Consider the following 24,096-nt stretch of genomic DNA (forward strand, 5'->3'; position numbering starts at 1 on the left):
AGCGTCTCCAGTAGGGGTTTCACCAACTAATCGACTAGTCGACTACCTTTACCACTAGTCGGCGCTGTAGGCCCGAGTCAACTAGTCGTGAAAAAAATGGAGGTAAACGAGGTGCTGCAAAATGCTGCAAAACACGTCCGACATTCTTATGTATGGCAGTACTTCAACGAAGATGTAACCAACTCCACAGTGAAGTGTCAGTTTTGTACAGCTGTACTGAAGTACAATACAAATGCATCTGCTATGCGCAACCATCTGAAGATGAAACACCCGCTGCCGACAGCTAGCACTAGCAGTAATGCTAGCACCAGTGAGCAACGGACCGGCGTCAGCACTGAACAGAGGCAAACGAACAGCAAAAAAAACACGGGTCAACAGTGATGCGGATGATGACCTACGGGATTACTGCCAGCGGACACCGCATATCCCCGCAATGGATAATCCACTGGAGTGGTGGGCAGAAAACGTGCACCGCTTCCCCCGCTTTCGAGGAGCTACCTGGCTATTCCAGCCAAGCACCCAGAGTGAGAGGGTTTTTTCCCTGGCAGGCAACAGTGTCACCCGAAAGCGGTTAAGCCTCCTTCCCTCACATGTCGATGCGTTGGTGTTCAAACCAAACCAAAAATATGGAAAGGTGGACGTTATCGTGGAGGACAGCGAATAAAGTGTTGCGCTGTTGCGCACTGGATTTACGTGGCATTTATGTAAACAAGAGTTTTTTGCTGTCGATTTTGGTGAGTCCAGTTACTGTTTGTTATTTACTCAGCCATGTAACACAAATTAAAATGCAGTGTTTAATGTTACTGTATGAGTTCCAATATAAAATACAGTTGTACACCTCTCTTTGCGTGTCTTTATTATGACGTTACGACTAGTCGACTGCTATTTTGAAAAACGTGTCGACTAGTAAATATTGGTAGTTGTGAAACCCCTAGTCTCCAGCGCTCCTGAGACTTTTTTGATATCGTATTCCGTTCGTTTGCGTTTCGTATGCGTGTAAATGGGGTCTGAGTAGAGGTGGGAGAGGTGACAGGGCCATTTCCAGGCAGTGGGGACGATAGCCGCTTTCACACCAAGTACTTTGCCGTACTTAGTTCCCAGCACTTAGTTCCCAGCACTTAGTACCCCCATGGAACTAAGGGCCGATCACGTTCACACCGGAATAAGTTCCCTGAGGGAAGATTACGCAAATGAAGCCGATGACTTCACTTCTTCTGCTTTGGCCGCAAACCACTTCACGGTGTATACTGCCACCCGAAGTCCCCGGCCGGAAGTTTCTGGAGTTGGATTAACTTTAACCTTTCTGTTGGTCGCTTGTTAGCAGACCCTTCACGCGATGGCAGAGTGAAAAGGTACAGGCAGGGCCCATAGTGATAGCCCTATAGTATACATCTACTACCCACACATAAACATATGGACATGGGTTACTATTTTTAAAAAATGGTGAATGTATTTAGGAACCTATCCATGTAATTTTAAGTTGGGGTGGACCTCAAATCCTCTAGGGGGGTCGGGGGGCATGCTCCCCCGGTAAGATTTTTTTTTTAAATCTCAGAGTTAAATGCATCAATCTGGTGCATTTTGAGGGGGAAATAAAGAGACTAGATCTATGGAAACACCTATATGAAACAGAACTGTATAAATTTCAATAATCATAAAATCATGGCCATAACCAATAACATATCCAATATGAAAAAACACTGAAACTTGTTAATTTATTTATTTTTGGTAAATGTCTGTAAGTATGTCTGTGCTCCTGAATCAGCCTCTCCTGTCTCCCTCCTCTCCCCCCTGCTCCTCTTTGAGGCAGCAGCAAAGACTAGTTTTAGCTCTCAACAAGTTTTAAAAGTATCTTTTTAAAAACTTTATTTTTTTTCTAATGCTGTCAAAATTATCGCGTTAACGGCGGTAATTCGTTTTTTTAATTAATTGCGTTAAAATATTTAACGCATTTAACGCATGTGCAGAATGGCCCGCCCCATACATCCCACCAGTGGCAGCGCTGGGGTAGGCTACAGCCATACCAAGAAATGGCTTAGCCCCACCTTAGCCCCACCATTAAAGATGATGTTAAAGTAAGCAAAATAAATTCCGCCAACTCGCGCCAAGTAAATTGAACAGACAGCAGTTAGTAAGATTGATTTCAGTAGCCACTTGGAAATACCGAAGACTAGAAACAGTTTTGAAAACTTTTGTCACGTAGTGATCGTCTTCTCAATAGAACATCTTTGGTAATGTCTTCTGGTCAATCAGAATCAAGATAACGGCGTGGTGTTGTTTCAGGAAGTCCTGACGGAGAATACTTTTGCTGTAGTACATCTCTATCAGTGGCGAACCGTCAGGGCCTTCAAGGTATTCAGAGAATACCCTGGAACACTCAGATACAACAAACGGAGGGGGGGTGTGTGTGTCTACAGAAGGTCCAGTTGTGATACACAATACATCGATACAACATTACGTGTTGATAGAAATCAACACGTAATGAAATAAGACCCCACGGTTTGATGATTGATAGGTGTGTGGGCTGTCTTTCATTTTGACACACAGAACAATGTTATAATAAACATACATACATACATACATTGGGGCAAAAAAGTATTTAGTCAGCCACCAATTGTGCAAGTTCTCCCACTTAAAAAGATGAGAGGCCTGTCATTTTCATCCTAGGTACACTTCAACTATGAGAGACAGAATGGGGTGAAAGAATCCAGGAAATCACATTGTAGGATTTTTAATGAATTAATTGGTAAATTCCTCTGTTAAATAAGTATTTGGACACCTACAAACAAACAAGATCTCTGGCTCTCACAGACCTGTAACTTCTTCTTTAAGAGCCTCCTCTGTCCTCCACTTGTTAACTGTATTAATGGCACCTGTTTGAACTCGTTATCAGTATAAAAGACACCTGTCCACAACCTCAAACAGTCACACTCCAAACTCCACTACGGCCAAGACCAAAGAGCTGTCAAAGGACACCAGAAACAAAATTGTAGACCTGCACCAGACTGGGAAGACTGAATCTGCAATAGGTAAGCAGCTTGGTGTGAAGAAATCAACTGTGGGAGCAATTATTAGAAAATGGAAGACATACAAGACCACTGATAATCTCCCTCGATCTGGGGCTCCACGCAAGATCTCACCCCGTGGGGTCAAAATGATCACAAGAACGGTGAGCAAAAATCCCAGAACTACACGGGGGGACCTAATCAATGACCTGCAGAGAGCTGGGACCAAAGTAACAAAGGCTACCATCAGTAAAACACTACGTCGCCAGGGACTCAAATCCTGCAGTGCCAGACGTGTCCCCCTGCTTAAGCCAGTACATGTCCAGGCCCGTCTGAAGTTTGCTAGAGAGCATTTAGATGATCCAGAAGAGGATTGGGAGAATGTCATATGGTCAGATGAAACCAAAATATAACTTTTTGGTAAAAACTCAACTAGACGTGTTTGGAGGAGAAAGAAGGCTGAGTTGCATCCAAAGAACACCATACCTACTGTGAAACATGGGGGTGGAAACATCATGCTTTGGGACTGTTTTTCTGCAAAGGGACCAGGACGACTGATCCGTGTAAAGGAAAGAATGAATGGGGCCATGTATCGTGAGATTTTGAGTGACAACCTCCTTCCATCAGCAAGGGCATTGAAGATGAAACGTGGCTGGGTCTTTCACCATGACAATGATCCCAAACACACCGCCCGGGCAACGAAGGAGTGGCTTCTTAAGAAGCATTTCAAGGTCCTGGAGTGGCCTAGCCAGTCTCCAGATCTCAACCCCATAGAAAATCTTTGGAGGGAGTTGAAAGTCCGTGTTGCCCAGCGACAGCCCCAAAACATCACTGCTCTAGAGGAGATCTGCATGGAGGAATGGGCCAAAATACCAGCAACAGTGTGTGAAAACCTTGTGAAGACTTACAGAAAACGTTTGACCTCTGTCATTGCCAACAAAGGTTATATAACAAAGTATTGAGATGAACTTTTGTTATTGACCAAATGCTTATTTTCCACCATAATTTGCAAATAAATTCTTTAAAAATCAGACAATGTGATTTTCTGGATTTTTTTTCTTCTCATTTTGTCTCTCATAGTTGAGGTATACCTAGGATGACAATTACAGGCCGCTCTCATCTTTTTAAGTGGGAGAACTTGCACAATTGGTGGCTGACTAAATACCTTTTTGCCCCACTGTACATACATACATACTGTATGTTAAATGGATATATCCGCCTTCTTTCATTTATCTTTCCATTCCCACAACAATATAGCCTACATAAAGAAATGGCATATTTTGGACATAGTTCGAATGGTCATTAATCATGATTAATTCATTTCTAATCTTTGATTAATCTGAAATTGTAATCGTTTGACAGCCCTACTTTTTTCACCTAGTTAACTTTAAAAAAAAATTGTATTCATGCATATTTTACTAATCACTACCCCCTCAAATGGAAATATGTGTTTACATAAATGGGGACCAAACCGTTTGAGACCTACTGAGAACTTAGACTAAGTTAACTATCTAAACATTCAGAGTCCTTAACCTCACCTGAGATGAGGTTATCCCGAGCTTGAATGACCCACAGAGACCAATCAAGGGCTTTGATTTATGATCTGTATGACAGTGGCCATGTCGGCAGGCCACATCATGTAGACAGCCAGTCACCCTGTGTGAGGCAGACCCACATTTGCGCAGCGTTGCGTTCACAATACATAAAAAAAAAAAAGAGACGTCCATCAATGATGACAGGAGGCACAGCAATCTGTCTGATGGAGAGAACTGTGTTCATGTCATGATGACTTATATATTTACTTTTAATTCATTCACAGTGCGGTATAATGAGACAATAACCGGCTACAGATGCGGACATACACACACACATATATACGTAATACATATATATATACGTAATACATATATATATACGTAATATATATATATATATATATATATATATATATATATATATATATATATATATATACACATACACACACACACACACACATACAGCTCCTAATTGAAGAGGTGAGTTTTTGTGATTTTTTTAAAGGTGGCGAGGCCAGTGCAGTCTCTGATGGGTTGTGAGTTCCAGAGGGAGGGTGCAGCGACGGAGAAGGCTCTGTCCCCCCAGGTCCGGTGCTTGATGCCGGTGGGGATGGATAGGAGTTTGGCTTCTGATGAGCGGAGGCAGCGGGAAGGGGTGTGGTGGTGCAGCAGGTCTGTGAGGTAGGGGGGGGGGGGGGGGGGGGGGGGGGGGGCTGATTGTTGAGGGCTTTATAAGTAATGAGGAGGACTTTGAAGTTGATTCTTTGACGGACGGGGAGCCAGTGGAGGTTCTGGAGGACGGGAGTGATATGGTCTCGGGAGCGGGTGTGGGTGAGGAGGCGGGCAGCAGAGTTCTGGATATGTTGGAGTTTATTGAGGAGGTTGGATGGTATGCCGTATAGCAGGGGTCTGCATCAGGCGGACCCGGACCTAAGGCTAACCAATGAGCACCTGCATGTGTATGAGAATGGCCCTGACACCATTTCAGCCCAGATTTAAACTCCTGGCAGGACAAGCTCCAGCTCAATTCTCGCACTGAATTAAAAAAAATTGAGTGACTGCAATATAAGAGGGAAAGAAAGGGAAACTTTAAAACTGTTCAATTGTTATGATGTGTAAAGACTGATATTGTTCTATAATCGTCTGAAACTGTTAAGTCATGATGTGAAACAGTTAACAAAGAAAAAGGGAAACTCAAGCTGTTGCTACACTTTATTTTATTTATCTAAAATTAAGCACTTTAAGATGCACATATTTTCAAAAGCTATTTTATTCATTTTCTCCATTTTCTTTTTAAATGTAGCCCGAGAGGAACATTACACATATCCACAGTATTTACTGTATATCTGTATAGTTCAATGTTAATTGACAATAAATATTGTTTTTTTTTTTTAAATTGTACTTTCTTTATTTTATTAGCAGTCAGTTGTTGATTACATGCAGACGTTGATAAAGCTACAGGCTACTTCAATATATGTCACACTAATTCATAAAGCAACTTAGACATTTTGATGTTCTGGACCTTTACATGGGGACATTTTCTCTAACTGGACCTCGTTGAATTTTAGTTGAATACCCCTGCACTAGAGGATGCTATTGCAGTAGTCGAGTCGTGATGTGATGAATGCATGAATCAGGGTTTCAGCAGTAGAGGAGGAGAGTGATGGGCGGAGACGGGCAATGTTTTTGAGGGGGAAAAAGGTGGGCCTGGTGATGTGATTGAACTTGATCATATTTATTTTATTTTATTCATTTAATTTTGATAATATCAGGCTACAGCCATTGTTTATTTTATTATGTGAAGCACTAAATGGTTTTAGACAAATATTGACTCTTTGTTTGTAGATATCTACTAAAGTAAAGCAAATAAAGAGAGTAGGCCTGTTATACTGAGTGATATATATTTTACACACTGCTCTGCTTTCTGCACGGACCTCACAGCTGTTCTCACTGTAAACATCGCGTCACGATGATAGCAGTTAATAAAATAATATCCAGGGGATGCATGCAGAGCTGTCATTGGCTGAGATAAGTCCGGCCATGCGTCACGACTCTTTGAAACATCACTGTTGCCGGAAATGCATCCGCGGAGGAACCATCAGTGTATCCTCGATTATAGCTCCTCCAGAGAGCCTCCACGATGCTCGATCCTCGATGTGCATTTAGAGAAATGAGATGTCCTTGGCGCGCCGAAAACCATTTCCGGGTCACTACCGGAGGACCGAGGATTTGAGGATTCGAGGAGGGGAAATCAGAGGAATAAGAAAGGCCCTATGTGTGGGAAACCCTGTGTTATGATTAGGTGCTCCAGCACAGAGACAAACACTGACACACAGACTGGAGTGTTTTTACTTTCTTTTCTCTTCTTAATACACATTAATTCACTACTACTTACATTTAATATCTAACTCCTTCAGCCTACTTTCTGCTACAGAAACCATTCAACTATTAAATCATTCAGCTATTTCAGGACATTGAGGCTATACATTTTGTAGTTTATACCTTTTTTAAACCTTTTCTTTTATATTATATTAAGCTTCTTCACTATTTTTTGTACTCTTCCAGTTTAACATTTCAAGTTTTCAACCAAGTCATTGCACACCTGTCGGTCGTTAACTAAATCCAGTGGTAATCTAAAGATGTTCAGAAACGATGCAGGTATGTGGTACAAGAATCCAAACATGTCATAGATAAACAGTTCAAATAGTCAGCTAAAAGTGAGCTAAAATGAATGGATATTCTTTACCTTTAGAATGCAACTAGTACTATTAATACTTATTCAGCGGGGGTAATGTTAGCATCGGGACGTGCTTTTCAGTCACACAGTCAACATTTCTCTGAATTTTCTAGTGTTACATCAGTGCATGACATTAAGGATTTTGGGAGATGGCCCTGTGGGCCATCTAAGCTAATTTACAGATGGCCCTGAGCCCAATAGAGATTGCCCTGAAAAATGCGCGCGGACGAAATGGCACGAAGGGTTTGGGGGGCCTCCCCCTAGAACATTTAGATTTTTCCAGGTCTTACTGTAGATGCTGTCCGGTGCATTCTCTAGACTGAATTATAAGATGAACCACCACAATATTATATTGTACAATTTCAATTTTATTCTTAATTTCACTTGTTTTTTTGCTCTTCTTTGCTCGCTTGCATGCCCTGCATAGCTATAAGAAATAATATATTAAGTTGTTGGTCAAGACACTTTCCATCTGATGAAGGCAAATGCCTTCCCAGATGTAAAAAAGTAGAAAACATTACATTCAGTTATAACTGCCAAAACAAACATTATTTACACTATTATGGCCCCTGTTAAAGATGTTTGTAATGTTATCTACTGTAAATTGGTCGAATGAATGCTTCCTCATCCGGAAGCTGACCGAGCAGACCCGAGCAGCAGTCGGGAGGAGCCGAGCGCATCCGCGAAGCACACAACATGGTGACGTCGGAGTTCCCGCTAGCCGGCAAATCTAAATCTCTTCGGTCAAAATAATTTCCCTTTAGCGCAATACCGTTTCAGTTTCGCCACTTATGTGACAGACAAGAAGAGTATGTGACAGACAATAATAGTCAATTCTAATGTCTAACACGTAATGTGGAGAAAGATGTCCTGTCTGGGTTGATTGTGCGTTGATCTGTTGGTAATGCCTCGGGGTTCTGGTGGGCATGTAAACAAATGCATAATGCTGCGCTATACTTTGTGGCCTCACCCGGTTGCATAGCGACACTTATTGTTTAGGATTCTTTTAATAAGCAGGTAGTCATATCATTAGCTAGAACTAGCTGGATCTGATCGATATGGACATAAACGAGAGTGAAGTCTAATCTGACGTGAGAGAGAGATCCGCTGCTGCTGACGAGTCGACACGCAGCTCTGCATGATCACATGCAGCGGTGAGCGGACAAAACACACACTTCAGGTTAGAATATCACTCGTAGCTATTTTAATTACCTCTCAAACTACCTAAACTAGTTATAGATATGTTTAGTTTTACTGTCGGGTCACTCATTACTGGATCCGCGAGCTGCATGATACTGGCATAATAGATTTCCCGATCGGGCAACCAGCAGGTGAGGCTTCATTGCCCGAGCTAAATACTAGATGGCCCCGGGCCATCGGGCAGTCCTTAATGTCGAGCCCTGGTTACATGTTGCAGCCTGATGTTTTGTGATGTTACACCCTGATTAGACAGCGTGGGGCTCACCTGATTCCTAGAGAGGTGAGAAGGGCATAGATCTCCGTGGCTCCGATCCAGGCTCGTGTTCCCTGCAGCCGCTGGTTGAAGTGGGACGCGCCGTGCGGATCCAGCCCTTCTTTCCAAGCCTCCTCGATCATACTCTGCACTCGAGGGATACTAGGCACCGCCTTCTCTGGAGGAGAAGGAGTGTCAAGTAGGCCTGTCACGATAATGAATTGTGTTGGACGATAAATTTTTCTGGAAATTATTTCGATAAACGATAATATTGTCGGCACCGTTTTAAGACCATTTTAGACATAATGATAATATATAATAATAATTCTAGTACATCCTTTCAAACATAACTTTTTATTGAACATTCAACATTGCAAATGAAATGTGAAATAATATTAAAATATATAAATTCATAAATAAAACAAATTAATTAAATTATAAAAAATTAATTAAATCACACAACCAAAACAATAAATTAAATAGTCAGGCTGGAAAACAGAGCTCTCTCTCTCTCATATATATATATATATATGAGAGAGAGAGCTTTATAAATAAATAAATAAATAAATATGAGCACACATTATCTCACAAGCAAAAAAAAACTCCTTAAAACAACAGTCAAGTGTACAGTCCACTGTCAAAGACCCAGATGCCTCAACAGGCCATATCCAAATCTGTTTTTCTAAGTTTTCGAGCAAGGAACACCAACATGTTTGCATTGTCGGGCGGGGGCTCTCCATCTCCAGCTGCCGTGTTTGCTCCCAGCTGGGAAAACGGAATGGGGTGGTTGTGTTTTAGGTGGTTTAAAATGCGTGGTATTGCCTGCTTTTGTCGCTACCTTTTTTAAACCAATGCGACACACCGCCCGGCTCATTCAAGTCCGTAGGTTCGCCTCGTTGATTTGGTTTGAATCCAAAATACTGCCACACCGGAGAATCGAGATGTGTAGTAAGGTTTTGTAACCAATTCCATTTCACTTTAAATTCTCCGCGAGTAAGTCACACGTTGTCTCCCGCTTGTCGCTATATTATGAATTTGGCTGCTACGCTGCTGCACGTGCACGCGGAGTGTCCTGACCTGGCTGTGTGTCAGCCCCGCCCCTCACAGCGCGCCTGGCAGCCACAGCGCTCCAGGCTAAAATGCTGGTCACATCTTTATGTAAACGGCAATTTATCGAGCTCAGAAAAGTTATCGAGTCCATTTTTATTTATCGCACGATAAGTCAATTTATCGATTATCGCGACAGGCCTAGTGTCAAGTACAAAGTACTAACTGACATGTACAGGCAGCAAATAACCCTGATGAAAGTGTTTTAAAGGTCCCCTATTATATGGTTTTTCATCAATATATTATGGGTCTCAGATATATACAAACATGTCTCTGAAATGTTTGGCTCCAAATACCAAACAGATCATTGCAGCATCCCATAATCCCTTCTGTGTCAAAAGTGCTGATTCTCTGTCTGTTACTTTAGATGAAAATAAGGAGCCACTCCCCACGCCCCTCTGAGAGGTATTTGGTTAAAACGATAAGGGGGCTTACCTTGGTTGCTGATTGGTTAATGGTTACACAAGCCAAAAAATCTCATGATTTACACATCACCAAAGCTCACCTTCCCCTGAGTGTAAAATGTGATCAGATATCCAAAATGATAAATGTTTTTGATTTATGGGCGGTTCTAGGAAGGGGGCCGGCAGGGCCCCGTGTCCCTGTATCTCTGAGGTACAGCCCTTAGGCCCCCCTCCAACAGTACAGTCTATAATTATAATACTATTGGTGATAGTGTTGCAGGAAGGACTTTGCAATTACTTAATATCAATTAAAAACATTTTAACTAAGTTACTGATACACATTTTGTAACTGAGACAAATGATTTTTTTTGCGCTATGACTTTATACTGAACCGAAAATGTTGAGCACACTATTTCTGTCTTTTGTCCAGCATTAAATGTGATAAAATAACTGGCCGCAGCATGATGACTGATTGATGTCTGTCTGCTTTCTTCTCCATCGCCACAGTGACCAAAGCTCATATGCAACATAGTATTTATCACATCCACCAAACAGGAAGGAAATAAAGGATATCAAAGAAATTCATCTGAAATAACACAATATGAGTCTAGTTACATTATGATGGAGACTCCTGTATTCCTGACAAATGTTAGGGTTATCATTATATAAATGTAGCAGGTTGAAACTCAATACACTGCTCCTTCACAATATATAGCTGAACTGCACTGATCAGCCATTTGTTTGAAACAGGCTATATTAGAGATCTGCTTCTCTTTGAATAAGATATGATGTGCAAATCCAACACTGTTTACCTTTTGTCTTAAATTAAGTCAATTTCCACAGAGCTAATTCTGTCCTGTCATACTCACAGGCAAGCGGCCTTTATATGTTCAACTCTACTTTCGTCTACAGGGAACATTCACAACATCATGACTTGTAAAACAAAGAAGTTTTGATGTCTAGTCAGATATTGAGCAGAGTGAGTGTGCACCTTGCAGGAGGGGAGCATATGCATCGATGGTGTGCAGAGAGGAGAGGAGCATCTGGATGTTCCTGTAGCCGCAGCCCCAGCCCGTGTCCCCCGCTGAGGAGCAGAAGTGGTCCGTGTCAGCACTCAGCCACACATGGACACAGTCTCTGGCTTCAGTCTGGTAATATTCAGATAACGCTCTGAGCACACCTAGGCAGACCGAGCGAAGTGCACAAGAAGAAAGTTGAAAATACACAAAATGAGTAAAAAACAAGCCCTGATTCTCACTTGATACAGCTGAAAACAGATAAACCAGTGTTTTTCATGTTTTTTCAATGTTAATTGTTGATAATACTAATCAAAAAGACACAGTTCAATGCAAATACAATGCTGTTTTAGTGTTTTTGCGTGAAAGCAACACATTTGTATCATGAATTAAGTAAATAAGACACTGTTGTTGCAGAACAGTTTAGTACCTCTTTAGAAAAGGCTTTTCCCTTAACACAATTTTCGCAAATCTTAAGAATAATTTCAGACTCACTGGACTGGAAACCCTACTTCCATTCACAGCCAGGAAAACTATTTAACTGAAGAGCTGACGAGATTAAGGCTTTTCTGTCTGCAAGAAATCTTTAGACAAATTCAAGGAATGACAAGAGAAGCAGTGGTTTATATCCAAATGAAGAGCCTACAGGTCTCCCTCACGTCCATGCAACAACCTCACCGTAACCCAAAATAAGTACTTCCAATAAGGGAGAATGCTACTTACAGAGACATTATCTTGAGTTTACATAAAACCAACAGGCAGAGTCAAACATGCACACACATACTGTCGAGACGAAAGTCAATATTGAAAGAAAGATAATAATATCTGAGAAACACGGACGGATAAATAATTATTTGTAACACTTTATATTAATGTACACACATTCACCATCAACTAGTTGTTAACATGCATATTAGCAGTATATTGGCTCTTTATTAGTCATTATAACACACTTATTAATGCCTTATTCTACATGACCGTATTCTACAAGTAATAAGCCATTAGTTGAGAGTTTTTCCTCAATAACCCTCTAATTAGTGCTTATTTGTTGCAAGTAAGGAAGTTGTTGTACATGAGTTTTGGTCTTAATATGCTCCGCTCAATATGGGCCTAATAAGGCAGCAGTACCACAAGAATAGGGTTTTCTGGGTTGCTTGGTTTCAAGGGTAGAGAAAGAGACGTTCTTATTAATTCATTTAAGTTAATGATGTTTTGTAGAATAACTCACAATTTATCATTTGAATTATAATACATGGAATTTGAGTGAATTATTATTATTATTAGAAATAATGCAATGAGGCATACAAAATGTTTGTGATTTTGTTTGCATGTGTGCTAAAATGTATGTGTCCTCTGTGTTAGAAGGTTTTCAATCTGATGAAAAGTGTCTTAAAGACAAAAGAAAGAATCTGAGTTGTTCAAGCGTCCTCTGTTGCCCTCCAGCCTCTCAAGTTTGGGCAAAACACTGAATACAGGCCACAACCCGGAAGAACTTAACACGTACCCTGAGTTCTGGTCTTGCCATCATCCAGCCCTGAGGCCAGAGACTCCATCATCTCAGCTCTCTTGCAGTGGAACTCTGCAGGGCCCAGAAGCCCCCTGGCCACAGCCTTCTCCATGCTCCTCTCCATCTGTCGGCTGTAGCCCCCTCCTCCGTCCAGACCAAACTGCTTCTGCACCACAAGCACCAGAACACAAGCGTCAGATATACACACAAAACAAGGACATCAAGAGAGGGGAAATATGAAGCTGGCTGTGGAAGCAGAGCTATTGATCCTTCAATGACTAGCAGGAGGTGCCTTCATTATGAAAGGTTTACCTCAGCTCCAGTAAGTTCTTACTAAATCGTTAGTTTTTGTGTTTGAAAGTAAATGGTCAACGATGCCATATAGAGTGGGTCAGGAATGAGTCCTAAAACCCGGAAATTAGTTAGTATTTTACAACCTTCGGATCAATCATCGCTAGTTGGCATTTTTAAAAACATATTTTAGCCTGAAATAAGGTCTGTGATTAACAAAAACATAAGAGATTTTCACTTTTTGATCTACTGCATAAAATAAAGTCAGTACCTCACTGGTGAATATCCAAAGCTTCTATGTGTCATAAAGACAAATGTGTTAAGTATCATAAACATGTGTTGGCAAAGCTTATTTTTTTACATTATACATAAATCCAATGGAAAAATCCAATTGCTTTTGTCAAGGGAGCCCTTGTGATGCTAACGTACAGGTCAGCCTACAGAACTAGCTCATTACTGCACCACTCCTTAGGTTGTTCAAAAGTATTACAATTATAAACTTCACATCAAGTGTGTTTGACAAGGCAGTAAACCACAGCCGTAAAATAAAACGTAAACCTCAGAGTGGAAAGTAAAAGCTTCGACATAACTGTGTTATGGACAGGGGCTGAAACACTTGTGTGCATTACCTCCTAGTATCAATGAGATATGCTGCCTGGAGTTTTCATCTCAATTTGGTATATCATTTCTTAGAAATCGTAAATCCTAAACCCTTATCCTAACATACATAGAGAATCAACTCCGATTAAAAAAAGGATTTGTTTTTGTTCTCATTTAATCTGAATCCCACCACACTCACATGGAAGGATTTAGCTGAAATGACTATCACATGCTGTCAAAATGAAATGTAATGACTGAATCAAAAGCTAGGAGCAATTTGGAATTTAAAATATAGATGAGGTAATGTGCTGTGGGTCGAGTGTTTTGTGCTTCCCGTCTAACAACAAATGATTATTTCTCCAGCTCATCGAGGTGCTTAAAGTGTACTCATGGCTTTTAAAAACTAAAATAATTCTAGCATCCAAAGACAGATGATATTTCGACTCCAAAAGACTTCTCACCAACAGTAACAAAGTATTCTCCCCGTTTGGATCATTTGACCACTGTGTTCTTGTCCTGCTGAATGAGCACTCCTGTGCACATTGAAGTGCTGCAGTTTCAACTTGTGAACATATATATTAAAACATTCTTAAATTGGAATTAGAGATGTCCGTGGGTGTTTATACAATTCTAAAGATAAACTGACACACAAACACTGAGCAGGGATCATTAGTCCATCTATAGTTTAAAGAAGAAACATCCTGCTCCTTTTCAGCTTCACATTTGAATGTTGTGTCTCTACTATGACATGTCTCCATGCTTTAATGTTGAAAAAGCTCTTTACTTAGACCCAATATAAATGTTGACTATCAAATTGATGCTGGAAGTCTCCAATTTACATTTGAAAGTCAAAAATGTACTAAAAACAATACGGCACAAATGCAGCAGTGATTTGCTGAAGCACAGTATCCAGACCTGCAGCTTCTTGAAGCCCTCTCTCTCCTGCCGGGCCTCGTCCTCCCGCTGCAGCTCCCGGGCCAGCCACAGGTCCGAGCCAGGGCTGTGAGCAGCGGCTGAGAGAAGAAGAAGAGGAGGGGGAACCACATCAGACGGGACCGAGGAAGACAATTACTTTTAAAAGTGCAATAGAGGGAAGTCTGGGACTGGTGTAGCAGGGAGAGATGAACGCCCACCTGCTGAGCTCACAGCAGCTCCATGCTCTAAATGTAGCTCCACATGTTCCTGCAGTGAGGAGCTGTCCATGCAGACCACAGAGCACAGAGGGCACTCAAATCTCTTCTCTCCTGCCAAAAGAATGGCACACCATGTAAGTCCAGATATCAAAAACTTTATTTATACAACCGAGACATCCATTATCAAATTAAAGAAGCCCAATTTTGCTTTTCTCTTCTCCTCTTTCCCTTTCCTGTAGTGTTTCTCTCCCAAAAAAACACATTTTTTTTCTCATTTTGTCTCTCATAGTTGAGGTTTACCTGGGATGAAAATTACAGGCCTCTTTCATCTTTTTAAGTGGGAGAACTTGCACAATTGGTGGCTGACTAAATACTTTTGTGCCCCACTGTATTTGTGTTGCGTTTAATATTGTGGTACTTCAAAAGCAACGGAATTGAATGAGGTTACATTACTTTTATATTTTGATTCTCAGGTTAAGTTCTTTTTTTTTTTACAGGTAACTAGTAATGGCATACATTTTGTAAGTAACGATCCCAACTCTGCCCTTACTCCAACTCAGCCTTCGTCATGATCTCAGCTACACACCAGCAAAGTTTTGTCACGCCAAATCTTGGAAGTTGCTTAACATTTTGTGAATGGATCTAATAAGGTTTTAGTGGTAGGCAAAAAAAATCACCACAGTCACACACACTCACAAGGAGAAATCTAAACCAGCCTCACTGTTGCAGCTGGTAGAAATACTGTGCCATGTGAGCTGAAAATAGACAGAGGGGAGGACACACACCTGAGAGACGGAGGGCTGATGGTGATGTTATGGCTGGCGAACACGCCTCCTGTGCTGACCCTGCACAAACAAGAAGTCATGAGTAAAAGATACATCATGTACAATCATAGGATGTCTTTGAACTGAAGGTATTTAATGAATATTAACTGTTTATCGTCCGTCACATTGTTTAGTTATACAACAGCAAATGCAATACAAAAATAAATTAGATTACAGCTCTGATCCACTCTGGTTTATCGGACGTTTACTTACTTACGCTTAGCTTTACTTTTATTACTACCAAATGTCCTGTTGTTCTGATTCTGGCTGGAGAGAGTTAATCCACAGCGGTTACATATCCTTCAAAACGAGGTGCACTTCGAGACAAATAGCACTACACCCCTGACAGTGCTCCGCGGTTATGTACGCTTGAATTTCAAAATAAGGATTTTGATCAAATATAAATCTACATGCTAGCTAATGTCTTCCTTTATCAATTGTTTTTAAGCTCAATAATAAATACAGCTAATATTTGACGTATTTCCCATTTGTCCGGTAAATTGAATTTTTTATATTTTTTATTGAAAAAATGTCTTTCTGAATGTAAAACTGGTCTCTTCCCAGTGAGCTCTCAGAGTTTCAGAGTGATCTATATGGCAGCACAGAGCCTGCCTCACACTAAGTCCAGTTAGTGTTGCCTGACTTTATAAAGTATTTTTTAAAATAAAAATGAACTGTTATTGCTCAGGTTAATCTCGCCCCCCTCCGACGTAAGCGTGACGTATTGGTTCTTGGTCGAGTGGGGCCGGCCCTGGAACCGGTTTGGTGGAAAAGGGCACTAGTCTAAAGTTACCTCCAGCTGAGTGCTGCTCCTGCAGGTGGAGCTCTACATGCTCCTGCAGCATCTCACAGCTGTTGCACACCTGAGGACACATGGGGCACGAGAACAGCCCCTCTGAAACAAAGACAGGACAATTCAAGTTGATTTGTGACTTTAAAGTTTAGCAAATAAAGTTTCGAAAAGTTGAATCACCCTCTCTCTTTGAAGACAGCCGCTTCTGTTTGGCTTTGCTGTGCTCAGATTTAAATCCCTTATTGTTCTTATTAGAGAGCGCCACAGCCTTTTGCCTTCTTCTAGGGCTCTGAATTGTTGCGGTCTCCCCAGTTGATGAAGCCTGACTCTTGGATGAAATGTCTTGTTTATGGCAGTCTATAGTGTCAGTACAGTGTGTTGCCTCAGCATCTGTATCACAGCTGTCCTGAGCCCAGCAGGAGGGAGGGCTTTTGTGGCTCTGAGTGTTAGCTGCAGCAGAGCGGCCTGCAGGGGGTGTGATGTGGGGGGGGTCCTGCGCTCCGAGCTGCGTCTCTGGATGTGCAGAGCTGATGTGGAAGCTCAGCTCGTCGTAGGACACTCCTGACAGGGAGCAGAGCGGGCAGCGAGAGGCATTCTCCATGTGGCTGAGAAGGAGATGTGTCTTCATGTCCTCCTGCAACATCATCTCTTCCCCACAGAAGGCACAGGTCAGCATGGCTGCGGACTATACACACAAACACACGTTACTTTTATTTTAATTTGGAATGGCTTGTAATTACACCTCTACATAATTGTTTCAGAAGTATAGAAAAGTGCCAGGAACTGAAAACTGGGAACAAATACTTTTTGAGCCATGTCATAAACCTCCTTCAAATATTATGAATGTTTTGAGTGTGTATATCATTAAGTCAAAGCTGCTGCACTGCTGTTTACTTTAGGAGAGCATAAAGCAGTGAACTTGTGGAACCATATAGAAAAAGGAGAAGTTGGTCAGGATTCCTGTCATTGTAGGGAGTGAATATTATCGGTTGGTCTTCGAAGCTGCTGCTGGTCAGGGGAAAACCAGTCTGAAACTTGTCAGAGGAGACATGTCTGCAGTCCTCCAGCACTACATTAGTATCTGCCATACAAAGCCATTAAAACTAGCTACACCTTTAACAGCTTTGATAACACTTTAATGCATCTATAATTATAATCAAAACATATAATTATTATTATTATAAGATTTCTATTCTGAAATGGACCAATCTGCACAATGACTACTTTTACTTTGGGTACTTTTAGTATATTTTGACGATATTACTTTTGTACTTTTACTTGAGTGACATTTTGAATGCAGTACTTGTAACAGAGTATCTATTCATACACTCAATACACACAAGTATAAGATCTGAGTACTTCTCCCACGTCTGGAGGAACATTATCAGAGCTTTCAAACACATATGGACAATTTGTGATAACGGTGTCACAGCTATTTATATATTACACAGACGCTGGGTCTCAGGTAAGTTGATGTGAAAGTGTCACACGGTGAATACTGACATTTCAACACCTTAACTTGCAGTGCTTTTCGCTAAACTGAAAATCTACTCACGGTCGCTGCAATGAGCTCAATATTCAGAGTAAGAAATAGGTTTGTTTTGATCTCCTCTTCTGTTTCAAAAGCAGTTTCAAGGCGCCATCTTTTAACGTCCTTCTCTGAAGTTTATTGGCGGTTGGCAACCAACGATAGGAGCATTACTGCCACCGTGTGGACTGGGGTGTGGAGTGGTACGTTGCCCGGGGAAAAAACAATTAAAAACAATACTAAATTATCTTTATACTTTTATTTGCTCACTTGCACTTAAACAAATGTTTTACTGAATGCTTGCTCTGATGACCTCCCTAGCCAATTTCTCAAAGTCAAGCTGAGTTTCTCATCAGTTTAACCTTAACCTTCTTCTCTTGTCATCAGTTGCAATATTAAAACACGTTTGACAGTTTCTGGTTTAATGCAGTGTGTACATAGTCCAGTGCCTATTCTGTGGAGTGTTTGATTTAGTCCTGATTGTCCTATTCTCAAATGTGTAATGCCCTTCTCATTCCTTGGGCTCCTGTAAACATGTCCTCCTGTGTCAGTGATGTCCCAGCAGGTTCGGCTCTAGAACATGTTCTATTGTTATAAGTGTTCACTATAACTTATAGAGGCTCTTGTATAGGAAAGGATTGGACAACCGTGTAGGTTGACTTGCTCTCGTTTATTAATCACTGATGCACAACACACGTTACATCATAAAGGTTCCTACCCTATTATGCCTGATATACATCCCCCTTTCTAAATACCTGTGGAGAGGACGTGTATGGACAACACAAGCCTCTGAAGCTGAAAATATTAACCATTTCTTAATTTGTATTCATTCTAATGAACAATACATGTATTACATCTCAATTTTACCAAGATGGATATTATTAAAGAGTAAGACACTATCAATCAATCAATCAATCAATCAATGTTTATTTATATAGCCCAATATCACAAATGTTACATTTGTCTCAGTGGACTTCACAGTTTGTACAGAATATCAGTATGACAATATGACACCCTCTGTCCTTAGACCCTCACATCGTACAAGGAAAAACTTCCAGAGAAAACCCACAGTTTAAAGGGGAAAATGGGAGAAACCTCAGGGAGAGCAACAGAGGAGGGATCCCTCTCCCAGGACGGACAGACGTGCAATAGATGCCGTGTATAAATTGAAAAGATAATACATTTGCAACATAGGTAGTCCAAATGTTTGGAAATGCATGTGTGTATAATAGGAAGATGAAGCCACGAGTATATCCATCCAGGACTTATGATCCAGGACCACAGCCACGACTCAAGATCCAGGACTCGCAATCCATGACACAGGACCGCAGGATCATCCATCACTCCGGATCCCGGCGTATATAGACACCAAAAAGAAAGACATTTGGGGAAGCTGGGTTAATCGGAACATGAGAGTACACAGGTATAGACAGAGAGAAGGAAGAAGTAAGATGTCCCCCGACAAACTAAGCCTATATCAGCAAAACTAGGGGCTGAATCTAATCAGCCCTAACTATAAGCTTTATCAAAAAGGAAGGTCTTAAGCGCACTCTTAAAAACGGATAGGGTGTCTGCCGTCCGAACACAAACTGGAAGCTGATTCCACAAAAGTGGAGCTTGATAAGAAAAGGCTCTGGCTCCCATTGTACTTTTAGAGACTCTAGGAACAACCAACAACCCTGCATTCTTGGAACGCAATGCCCTAGTAGGACAATAGGGTATAATGAGTTCTTTAAGGTAAGATGGCGCCTGCCCATTAAGGGCTTTGTAGGTGAGAAGAAGAATTTTAAATTCTATCCTGTGTTCTATAGGGAGCCAGTGTAAGGCAGCCAGAACAGGAGTAATGTGGTCCCTTTTCCTAACTCTGGTTAGTACACGAGCTGCAGCATTTTGAATCAGCTGAAGCGACTTGACTGACTTCTTGGTACACCCTGATAATAAGGAGTTACAATAATCCAGCCTTGAAGTAACAAATGCATGGACTAGTTTCTCTGCATCGTTTTGAGGCAAGATATGCCTGATTTTTGCAATGTTACGTAGATGGAAGTAGGCGGTCCTTGAAATTGATTTTATGTGGGTGTTAAAGGATAAATCCTGATCAAATATAACACCAAGATTCCTTACAGTCTCACTGGAGGCCAAATTAATGCCATCCATAGTTAGTATATCTTTAGATAATTTGTTTCGTAGATTCTTCGGGCCAAGTACAATAACTTCAGTTTTGGTCGTGTTTAACATCAAAAAATGTAAGGTCATCCACGTTTTTAAGTCCTTGAGGCAGTCTTGAATTTTATTTAGATGATTGATTTCATCAGGCTTGATTGATAAATATAGTTGAGTATCATCCGCATAACAATGAAAGTTTACAGAATGATTCCTTATAATATTGCCTAACGGAAGCATATATAGGGTGAACAAAATAGGTCCAAGCACTGAGCCCTGTGGCACTCCATGGCTAACTTTGGTTTGCATGGAAGATTCATCGTTGACACGCACAAACTGAGAGCGTTCAGATAGATAGGACCTAAACCAGCCTAAAGCAGTTCCCTGTATGCCAACTAAGTGCTCTAGTCTTTGCAATAGGATATCATGGTCGATAGTATCAAATGCAGCACTAAGATCGAGCAAGACAAGAATAGAGACAAGTCCCTTGTCAGAGGCTATTAGAATGTCATTTGTGACTTTAACCAGAGCTGTCTCTGTGCTATGTTGTGTTCTAAAGCCAGACTGAAAATCTTCAAATAAATCATAGTTTTTTACTATGATTACAATATACAATATACAATACACTAAAGGCTTTTTCTAGGTCTTAACATTAGTGCAAAAAACATTCAACTGCTGTACTTCTTTTTATTCATTTATTTAGTTTTAACTATGGAGGGATGGGGTGGACTAAACACTCCAGCTGTGTGTGGGGATTATTCTGCCCCGTTGACCACTCAGTTTCCTGGCCATGAACGCACAAAGTCTTTTAGATGTGCAGGAGGCGCCCTGACTCTGGCAGGAAAACGTCTCTCACACACTGTGCTTTGCTGACTCGAGTCATGCTGGACTTCTGGTGTTGCAGGAGTGCCTCAGTAGTGGTGTTTACAGGTGTGCTGTTATCAGATAATCGAGGACCCTCAGGGGTTGAAGAGAGGTATCTGTTTCTTCGGACGGTGCCCCTGGGTGTCTCAACGATGTATACAGACCTGTGTGCCTGCTGTTGACACCACTGTGCCCTTCTCATGAGTTTCTTTGATCCACACATGTTCGCCGGGTTGCAGGTGCAGCACATCATGTGCTCTCTGTCTGTGATCATAGTTTTGTCTCTGTTTTTGTCTGTAACTTTGTTCTGTAAATTTCAACCATATCATATCAGCACATCCTGGGTTGAGCTGTGATGGAATGACAGGAACGAGTGTCCTTATCTTCCTCTCCATGAGAAGCTATGTGGGGCTGTATCCATTTGCCAGAGGAGTAGCACGGTATAGCCATGAGGGCAAGATATGGATCACTTGATTTCTTAAGGAGACCTTTCATTGTCTTCACAGCTCGCTCCGCTTCTCCATTGCTCTGAGGGAAGTGGGGACTGGATGTCACATGACTGAAGTTCCAGTCATGGGCAAACTTCCTGAACGGCCTGGATGCAAACTATGGTCCATTGTCTGAGCGCACTATCTCTGGCACCCCATGTCGTGCAAAGATAGACTTGAAGTGTGTTATGACTGCCTCTGATGTTGTGGAAGTTAATTTTGCCACTTCAAAAAATCATGAAAAATAGTCAACAATTACCAAATAATGTTTGTTGTCTAATTGAAACAGATCTGCTCCCACTGACCATGGTCTCTGTGGGAACTCAGGAGGCATCAATGCCTCTCTGAGGTTTGTTCTCTCCTGGCTACATGTGTCACAGTTCTCTATCACTTTTGTGAACTCCTTGCTGAGTCCTGGCCACCACACAGACTGTTTGGCTCTTTCTCTGTATTTGGTTATGCCCATGTGACCTTCATGCAGCTTGGTGAGCATGTCAGCTCTGAGCGATGTCGGGATCACTATCCTGCTACCATAAAGTAGGAGACCATTTTGAACTGTGAGCTAATCTGAGAGTGCCAGCTGGGGCAACAAGAAAATCTGCGAAATCGAGTGTGAGTATTAAAAAATTATTATTATATTAATATTGACAATAACAACCGAACGTCGGGGAGCGTTCTCATGGCGTCTATATCAACGCTATGGGAGGTCTATGGGACGCCCTGCCTGTTGAAAACTGACTCTTAAGGGGTACCCTGTCCGTAATAGAGTGACGGGGAGGGGCCCTGACCGTCCGTCAACGTGTGACGGGTTGGGAGTGAGAACGTGTTGTGTAGTCACGACATTTAATATATTTATTCGTGTTCACCAACACGATTTTCCCCTTTTTTTCGTGTCACACAGAACGATTTTATAAGCAATATATTTCTATTGGTAGTATGTTTCGTGCCTGCAGCACGTCTTTTTGTCCGTTCGGGTCATGGAAGACCGGAAGCTGTGGGGTTCATAAAAACATGTTCTTACTCACTATCAAGCCACGATTATTGTTTTTATTTTAAATCGTATAATGTCTGACTTTTTTTGTCGTTTGTGAGGAAAATAAATGGGGCTCAGAATACTGAAATCTGTATTTTTAAAATTCTTTTTTTCCTTCTAATTTTTTATTCTTTTCTAAATAACACACTGTTATTTACTCACCAATAACACACAATTATCCTTGTTTTTATTTATTTGTTTGATTCCATAATCTCTGACTTTTTTGGCGTCCGTCAGGAACTGAATTTCAAAATAAAAATAACCGGAAACAGACGTAGCATCATTGCGACACATAGCCACTGAAATGATTACCCAAGATCCTCAGCTATGGTTTTGTTTAAGCTCGTTGATTGGAAGTTTTAGCCGCAATGTAGGGATATGGTGTTCATGCCATATCAAATCCGAAAAACCTTTTTTTTTTTAAAGAAAACAATACTTTATTCCGAGTGTTTTTGCTTTTTTTGTCTTTGAAAGTCATCACATAACGGCATTGTAATACACGGTTCGGCTGCATTACATATTCCAGATCTGCCGTAGTTCTTTATTTATAGAGCCCTGATGAGAAGACCTTTGGAAAAACTGGAAGAAATGCCGCCGAAACTGAATACTTGACGTGAATCATAAATATATCAACAATTAAACAACATCTTCAATTTCTCTTCACACAATACGTCTTCTCGCAATATCAACACTAATTCGGCTGACTTTTACATTTGACCTAATTCGTAGATAGGTTATATTTACACCATGACGGTGCACAGCTGATATAAAAGGACTTGTAGTTTTTAAAGGTATTACTGATTTTCTTTCAATATAAGAATGTAAATACTGAGTCTGAAATAATATAGCAATATGCTGTAAAATTATGTGAAAGCATGAATAAAACTACGCATCTTCAAATGTTGTACATGTCCTACACTAATAATTAGGGCCGGGACTCGATTAAAAAAATTAATCTAATTAATTAGAGGCTTTGTAATTAATTAATCGAAATTAATCGCATTTTTAATCACATATAAATATTTGACCTGAGAACAGTGAGAAGCAATTTTTTTCACATGGATTTTAGTATACCATTGAATAATGACTGAATACATAAGCTTAAGCAACAAAACATTGTTTATTTTTTTTCAAGGTGGTACTTAACCAAGACCAACAGAAAAGTCAAATTTTTGCCATAAAGTGTAGCAATAGCATATTTAGGAATATAGTACATTTCAGAGATTCAGGTAGCCTATAGGTAGGTAGACCTTCTGTAAACTATAACACTTTGTTTTTTAAGTAAAACACAATACTTTCAAGTACATTCAGAACATTGGAAACCCCGACTATTAGAAAACATCTCTCTGTTGCTTCAGAGGCCATAACAGACTTTGTTGATTTACCAACAGTTGATTTAAAAAATCTAATCAATTTCAGTCCAACTCTCTCAATAACCTTGGCCAAAACAATAAACAGTTCAACGTAAAGTGCCAGTTGCACCAACAACGTAATAAATAGTTCAACATAAAGTGTACCATTTAAAATAAAATAAAAAAGTGCCAGTGATTGACCTCAATCCCTCCTATTCTTCCAATATCCTGATAAAATCTCTCTGTTGCATAGGCCACTG

General features: G+C 40.8%; 1 protein-coding gene across 2 annotated transcripts in view; it reads right to left on the reverse strand.

Moving 5' to 3' along the window:
- Positions 1-18,857, reverse strand: part of zufsp (zinc finger containing ubiquitin peptidase 1) — a 32,293-nt gene extending 13,436 nt beyond the window's left edge. Inside the window, exons 1-9 of one of the 2 annotated variants that reach the window (XM_079691685.1) lie at positions 17,964-18,857; positions 16,589-17,093; positions 16,409-16,510; positions 15,577-15,636; positions 14,792-14,902; positions 14,574-14,671; positions 12,765-12,933; positions 11,236-11,424; positions 8,746-8,938 (exon numbers count right to left, since the gene is read on the reverse strand). In XM_079691685.1, coding sequence (XP_079547811.1) covers positions 8,746-8,938; positions 11,236-11,424; positions 12,765-12,933; positions 14,574-14,671; positions 14,792-14,902; positions 15,577-15,636; positions 16,409-16,510; positions 16,589-17,084 — 1,418 coding nt within the window. In that variant the 5' untranslated portion in view covers positions 17,085-17,093; positions 17,964-18,857. The remainder of the gene's footprint in view (positions 1-8,745; positions 8,939-11,235; positions 11,425-12,764; positions 12,934-14,573; positions 14,672-14,791; positions 14,903-15,576; positions 15,637-16,408; positions 16,511-16,588; positions 17,094-17,963) is intronic. The other variant, XM_079691686.1, reaches the window with a different exon arrangement.
- Positions 18,858-24,096: the final 5,239 nt, after the last annotated feature.

This window comes from Notothenia rossii (assembly GCF_949606895.1).
Source record: "Notothenia rossii genome assembly, chromosome: 7".
Taxonomy (NCBI): Eukaryota; Metazoa; Chordata; class Actinopteri; order Perciformes; family Nototheniidae; genus Notothenia; species Notothenia rossii.